Source organism: Lipotes vexillifer, unplaced genomic scaffold, assembly GCF_000442215.2.
Source record: "Lipotes vexillifer unplaced genomic scaffold, Lipotes_vexillifer_v1.1 scaffold1318, whole genome shotgun sequence".
Taxonomy (NCBI): Eukaryota; Metazoa; Chordata; class Mammalia; order Artiodactyla; family Lipotidae; genus Lipotes; species Lipotes vexillifer.
The window spans coordinates 773968-781537 of NW_006772582.1; the positions used below are offsets into that span (position 1 = coordinate 773968).

General features: G+C 39.4%; 2 protein-coding genes across 3 annotated transcripts in view; one reads left to right on the forward strand and one right to left on the reverse strand.

Annotated features, from left to right (window-relative positions):
* Positions 1–7570, forward strand: part of GTF2E2 (general transcription factor IIE subunit 2) — a 68892-nt gene that overhangs the window by 8773 nt on the left and 52549 nt on the right. The window lies entirely within an intron of this gene.
* On the reverse strand, positions 2354–2650 carry SMIM18 (small integral membrane protein 18). Its single transcript, XM_007447623.1, has one exon. It carries the CDS (start codon positions 2648–2650, stop codon positions 2354–2356), a length of 297 nt encoding a protein of 98 aa, XP_007447685.1.

The window sequence follows — 7570 nt, forward strand, 5'->3', positions numbered from 1 at the left end:
GGGAAAGAGAACTCTGGAAGATCTTGCCTGGCAGTTAAATGCTGTGGTCTGGAGGTGATACACATCAATTCCTCTCACAGCTCATTAGCCAGAGCTAGTCACAGGGCTGTACCCACCCAGTTCCATGTGCTCAGAAAGAGGGGAGCTGGAAATATTGGGTGTAAACACTAAAGACTACCATACCACCCTAGCTCGGGGCAGTACCATTGGATTGCCCAGTCAGCTGCTTGTCAGGTGTCCTGGTTTAGCTTCCCTACTGGCCATTCTCTGTACAAGTCAGTGATTTTTCTAATCATGAATCTGCTGATGTCATTCTCTGCTTAAGGCTGATCATTGCTTTTCAGACAAAGCCCACCTTTTCCTGCAGCCTACATGCTGTACTTGTCCCCCTTATCTTTTGTGCCCGTATCTCATTTTTCTCCTTGTACTCTGTCCTAATGATACTGGCTTGTTGCTCCTCTAACATGCTTCACTCTCTTGCCTCCTGGCCTTTGCTCATATTATTTCCTCTTCCTGGAACGTTCTTTCTTACCTCCTTCCCTCTTTCCTTTGGTTAACTCCTATTCCTCTTCTAGGTTTCAGCTTTAAAGTCATTCCCACTTTCCAATTTGTGTTTATTGCTTAGCCTTTGAATTCCCAGAGCACTCCCTGTTTCTGACAAAGCTATTGTGTGCCACTGTAATTGCATGATTGTTTGCCATTGTAACCTAATCCCTCACACATGGAAGCCCTCAGTACATGTTTGTTAAATGGCTAAATAGATTGCAGGGTAGGGTAGGGAAAAGGTAGTGTATGTTATCAAAAAATCTAGTTATTAAAGGACCTGTATGCTTCCCATCTATGGCAAGGACCCCAAAGTTTTCCATTTATGAAAATGTGGTTTTAACAAGTGCTCAGAGTAGCTCTTGGTTACCAGAATATTTTGTATGCCTAAGTTCCACAAGTCCTTTGAAAGTTGGTTACGTTATTTGTGTTTGTTTCTAATGTTAAAAGAAAAATATAAAAACATTGTGTGGAAAAGCGATTTCAGACTGGTATGTAGGGCTCTTTAAGTTGAAAATGAGAGATACTTATTTTTCACTTCCCATATCAAGTATTTTCTGTTTTGCCATAATTTTCAGTTGCTTCTTAATGTTGATGAGACACATTTAGTTAAGTGCCGTTACTTCCAGTTTTTTTGTTATTTTGAGTAATGCTATTGTAAACATCTTTGATCTTCAGTTTTTTCTTTTGAAGTAATTTCTCAGAATAAATTTCCAGGAGTGACATTTCTGGTCTAAGGGCAGTTATAGTGTAGTGGTTAAAAGCATATTTTGGTTTGCTCCTGGGTAGTAGCAAAATAGTGTCAGGGTTATAAAATATAATACTGTACAGCCTTTGGCATTCCAAGAAATAAGATTGCCATATTTCTTAACAGGTGTTAAGTGGTCCTAGCTTTTGACTTGCTCTTGACTTTTTTGGCAGTCTTTTTTTTTTTTTTGGCCACACTGCGCGCGGCTTTCGGGATCTTAATTCCCGGACCAGGGATTGAACCTAGGTCCCTGCAGTGAAATCGTCCAGTCCTAACTACTGAACCGCCAGGGAGTTACCGGGCAGTCTTTTTGCATTGGGTATCTTAGTCCTTGGGAGTGTGAATGCGAGAGACATAATGAAAGAACAAGCTCAAGAAATGCAATTTAGGGGGGTATGCTAGAAAGTTTTAGTTTGAAAACAGCTCATCTTAGACCATGTATTTCTTACTAAACAGTAAGTCAATTTTATGAAAAGTTTATGCAAGTGTCCTTGTGACCTTGCTGAGTATTTTGAGTCTTTTTTTCACACTAATCCTACATAAAACTTAAATCTTTAAAAATGTTTAAGTTGTCTTCAATAAACTAGAAAGTATTGCTTCTTAGTAAGTAGGGACTTATGCATAAGTGGGAATATTTTACTTTGGATTTAGATAAGTATTTTAAGTAGCATTTTAATTACCAAAATACATGAAGGATAGTACTCTGTTTTTTAGTTCACATGGTTTGTTTAGGTATGTTATTTTGGGATCATTAGCCTTTCTTTTGGTTTCCAGTTTACTTTTTAATGCCTAGTGTTGAGTTCTAGGAATCTTTTAACTAGTTTTTGAAGTGTTATTTTAAATAGATTGGTAAATTATTCACGTTTGTGAAAGTTTTACAGTATATTTAATGAAATCGATACACACACAAAAAGTTTATATTTAACTTGTTTTTCCCTTCTAATAGAAATCTTTTAATTATTCATAGTCAGTTTTGTAATAACAGTTGACCTCAGAAATTTTTCTTTTTTTCTCAGTAATTGACGGCTGTTTTCAGAGCTTTTGTTCATCTTATGTAGAGTACTAGACCACTTCAGTTTCACGTTTTCTGATGTTGTCCATCATACTTCTAATAGGGTTCGGTTCATTTTTCAAGTCTTTCACAGTTTTGTTTTTTACACAGCAGCAGCAGTCAAGTGCTTCATAAAGGAAAGCCAGCACCACTAAAGATACCACTGTAAATATAAATAAAAGCAGAATGACAAAGCAGGCAGTGTTCCAGTTATCATGGAAAGGGTAAATTTTTTGAACTTGAAAACCAAGGTACTGATAAACAGATGTAGTTGTTTCATTCCAGAGGCTGGAGCTCTGGGAGGCCATTATCTTAGAGATTCCACTTCTTATATAGCTCGTTTGAATCTGTAGAAAGGTAGAAAATGAATATATGTAACCAGACTCTACAGATTGGTCAATTCAAATGTCAGTTTCTAAGATTTGTTAGTAAATTTATATAGGCTGCATGAGTATTCCTTATTTTCTGTCAGAATTAATGCCTGAATGGTATTCTTGAATTTTTTTCGATATCTATGCAGTGTACTCTGTAAACGATACTATGTATTTTTTAAAATTTTTAAATTTTTTTAGTTTTATTTTTTTGCGGTACGCGGGCCTCTCACTGTTGTGGCCTCTCCCGTTGCGGAGCACAGGCTCCGGATGTGCAGGCTTAGCGGCCATGGCTCACGGGCGCAGCCGCTCCGCGGCATGTGGGATCTTCCCGGACCGGGGCACGAACCCGTGTCCCCTGCATCGGCAGGTGGACTCTCAACCACTGCGCCACCAGGGAAGCCCCCATACTATGTATTTTTTTAATGTATATCATTTGTTAGACAAATATTTATGATCAAGCTTCATATACAGAAATTAACTGCTAATGGAGGGAGAAAAAAGGCAGCTGAATTGGTTTAAAATTTGATTAAAGCACTGGTCAGAGAGCTGTTATCTACAAAAAAAATCTTAGCATTTTAAAGTTGTGTTCTTCAAACTGTCCGCAGAAGAGCTTTTCCCATTACCCTTGTGGATCCTTCTCACCTTCTTGGTTCAGTGTATTTCTGTCTATTTCCACTCCTTTAAACTTCCAGGACAGGTGATCTGAATCAGGAAATAATGGCTGAGTGAAAAATAGTAGAGAAAGAAAAGCCAAATAATAACAGTTTTCAGAATAAGGATAAAACAGTTTTAGATTAAAGTTGCCTATGAAGAGACCTTAATCTTAGGATTTTTTTTTGGTTATGTATATGATAGTCTTAAATGTTTCATAATACCTAAATGACCTATGGACAGGAATATTAAAAAAAAAAGGCAAATTCAGCATCCCAAAGGTACGTATTATTAAATTATTATTCCATCTCACAGAATTAGCCAGTGAGTTAAAGTTTCACTGTTCTTGCATTAAGCTTTGCTCTTGTTGACCTGATACTTGTTGGGCCTTAAGTGGGACTGTAAAGATTGAAGATCTGCTAGTATTAAAAATAATAACTGACTTTATTATCTTAATCATTCAAAAATATCTTTTTAAGGGGACTTCCCTGGTGGTCCAGTGGTAAAGAATCCACCTTCCAATGCAGGGGACACGGGTTCAATCTCTGGTTGGGGAACTAAGATTCCCACATGCTGCAGGGCTACTGAGCCTGCGTGCCTCAACTAATGAGCCCACGCACCTCAACTAGATAGCCCATGTGCCACAAACTGCAGAGCCCACGTGCTCTGGAGCCTGCATGCCCAACTAGAGAGAGAAATCCTGAACACCGCAACTATTGCAGCCCACATGCTGCAATGAAGATCCCGCGTGCTGCAACTAAGACCTGACCCAGTCAGAAATAAACAAAAACCCCCAAAATATCTCAAGTTTTTTGAAAAAATTACAAAATACCTCTATATACTAAGAAACTTTTTGAAATGAGAGGAAAAAACCCCATAGTTCCACTTCCCTAATTCAGTGACTGTTGTCAGTTTGTGTGCTTGCTTTTATGAAAGAAATGAATTATTTTGTGTGATTTTTTTTGCTACATAGATGTAAATAGACTTTCATTCTTGTAAACAAATGTTTATTGATTACCTACTGAGTAACAAATCCTTTTTAAAAAATATTTATTTATTTATTTGGCTGTGCTGGGTCTCAGTTGTAGCATGCGGGATTTTTGTTGGGTACACGGGATCTTTAGTTGTGGCATGCGGGATCTTTAATTGCAGCATGTGGGATCTTTAGTTGCGGCACACGGGATCTTTTAGTTGCGGCATGGGGGCTCTTTGTTGCGGCATGTGGGATCTAGTTCCCTGACCAGGGATTGAACCCGGGCCCCCTGTGTTGGGAGCGTGGAGTCTTAACTGCTGGGCCACCAGGGAAGTCCCAACAAATACTTTTCTAAGTGCTGGAGATAACTTGTGTGTGAGAGTATGTTTCATTTATAGAAAATTTCAAGGTAGTACAGAAGTATAAGAATATAATAAACACCCATGTGCTTATAACACAGCTTCATTGATCAATTCTTGGCCAGTCTGTATCTCTGCTCACTTCCATTCCATGGATTATTTTGAGGCAAATCCCAGACATCATGTCACTTCATTTAGGAATATTTCAGTATATATCTCTTAAAAGGTGAGGACTCTGTCTTTAAATATAACCACTATATTATTTTCACACCAAAAAAGATTAAAAACTGACTTAAAACCCCCCAAACATAACAATATAATTCCTTAGATTTCTGTTTTCTTTATAATTTTAAAACTTTGGGGTTAATAAAGTAATATTTTCTAAGGTTTTTTTTCTTTTTTCTTTAAATCTGATTTGCATGGCGGATCATCTCACTTCTTTGGATGGACTTGGCCCCTTCCTTTTTTCCTTCATATATTTTGAAGGTTAAATTGATGATCTGAGGCCAAAAGTAAAGGCTTAATAAATTCATTTTTTCTTGTTGGATTTAAGAATCCATTTATGGTGCTTGGTTACCTTTCACCTTGAAATGAGGGACAAGAGACTAATGGACAGTAATTGAATTAATTGCTTCTGTTCTGGGACATACAAAAATGCATTGTCTGGAACACAGGTATTTGAGTAACTTCCCATTACATTACAGTATTTCAAGCTATGTCAAGAGACCCAGCCTTTCAAAGTTACTCTTTTTTTTTTTTTTTTTTTTTTTTTGTGATACGCAGGCCTCTCACTGTTGTGGCCTCTCCCATTGCAGAGCACAGGCTCTGGATGTGCAGGCTCAGCAACCATGGCTCACGGGCCCAGCCGCTCCGTGGCATGTGGGATCTTCCCGGACCGGGGCACAAACCCGTGTTCCCTGCATGGGGCAGGCGGACTCTCAACCACTGCACCACCAGGGAAGCCCTCAAAGTTACTCTTTTCTCTTTTGAATTTTTCTCTTCCAAGCACACCCTTATAGAAAGCAGGCTGCTGCGTTGTACAGCTCTGGGGAGCACCAGTCATGTTTTGTTGTGGGGTGGGTGCCGTTCAGGTAGAATACAGTGTAAATTGGGGTTGTACAGTGTGGAGTCCTGATAGGCTACCCCTCCACCTCTGCGTTGTTGCTGCCTCTGAACTTAACCACCTTTTACACAAATAGTCAAGTAACCTATAGAAACTAACTCAAACGGAGACAAAAGTTAAGTCCTTTTTGATCCAGCCTTGCTGATAGTGTCATGAATGCATGTGCAGAGACACACAAATGCCTGAAAAATGTTCAGCTTTGGAACCCCTTTAGGATTTTTAGCACTGCTAAAATGCAGATATTCCTGAGAGGGGTAACAAATTATTTTTACTTCAGTGTGAATGAGTTTCAGGTGCTTTTTAAAAAGCAGAGCTAGTAGAGGAGAGGGAGAGGAAGAAGATTAGGACCTTGGTGAAATGGGGGATTGTGCGACTTATGTGGGTAGGTAAAGAACAGGAAGAATTGCTTGAGGGTCTGTCTAATAATTTTACCTTGGCTAACCTAGCCCTTTTCAGCACTGATTAAAGTATTCCTTAGACTTTCTCTTAAGGCCTTTCAGGTTGATTTCTTTTTAAAATTTGGGAATTTCTTTTGAAGATTTCTCTGGCATTAGGACTGACTGCAGGGGAAACAATGGTAGGGGAGGGAGGAGAGAGTAGAGTGAGGTAATTTCTACATTATGCCTCTGAAATTAATCTACCCTATTAATTAACATTAATTTAAACTGCTATTTCATTATTGATATCAAAAATATCATTATAGCAATTTAAAATAAAAATTAAAAGCATCACCTATGGGCTTCCCTGGTGGTGCAGTGGTTAAGAATCCGCCTGCCAATGCAGGTGACACGGGTTTGAGCCCTGGTCTGGGAAGATCCAACGTGCCGCGGAGCAACTAGGCCCGTGAGCCACAACTACTGAGCCTGCGCTCTAGAGCCCATGTGCCACAACTACTGAAGCCCGTGTGCCTAGAGCCCGTGCTCCACAACAAGAGAAGACACCGCAGTGAGAAGCCCGCGCACTGCAACAGAGAGTAGCCCCCACTCGCCGCTACTAGAGAAAGCCCACGCACAGCAACAAAGACCCAATGCAGCCAAAAATAATAAATAAATAAATTTTAAAAAAAGCATCACCTATAATCTTATCTCTGTAACATATCAAACTTGTAATTTTTTTCTTTTATCCTAGACATTGGCTGTATAAATCTATAACTCATACCTGGTTGAAATTATACTGAATTTATTACTTTGTATTTTAATTTATTATGAGCAGGCCTTTTTATTTTTATTTATTTTAATATTTCATTTATTTTTATTTTTGGCTGTGTCGTGTCTGTTGTGGCACGTGGGCTTCTCTCTAGTTGTGGTGTTCGGGTTTTCTCTTGTTGAGATAGGCGGGCTCAGTAGTTGTGGCATGCGGGATTAGTTGCCCCGCGGCATGTGGGATCTTAGTTCCCCGACCAGGGATCGAACCTGCGTCCCCTGCATTGGAAGGCAGATTCTTTACCACTGGACCACCAGGGAAGTCCCATGAGTAGGCCTTTTTAAATTTGTGGTGACTTCTTAAGACTGGGGAGAAATTGTAAAGACTAATAATAATGTAAGTTACTGTTTCAAAATGAAATTTTAGAATGATTAGACAGTTGGCTTAAGGAACTTTATATTCTGTTTATTTTTGAGGTACAAGTGAACTGCTTAAAAAATTTTCAGGTCCCCTTGCTCCTAAAAAAATAGAGCAAGGGGGCTTCCCTGGTGGCGCAGTGGTTGAGAGTCCGCCTGCCGATGCAGGGGACACGGGTTCGTGCACCC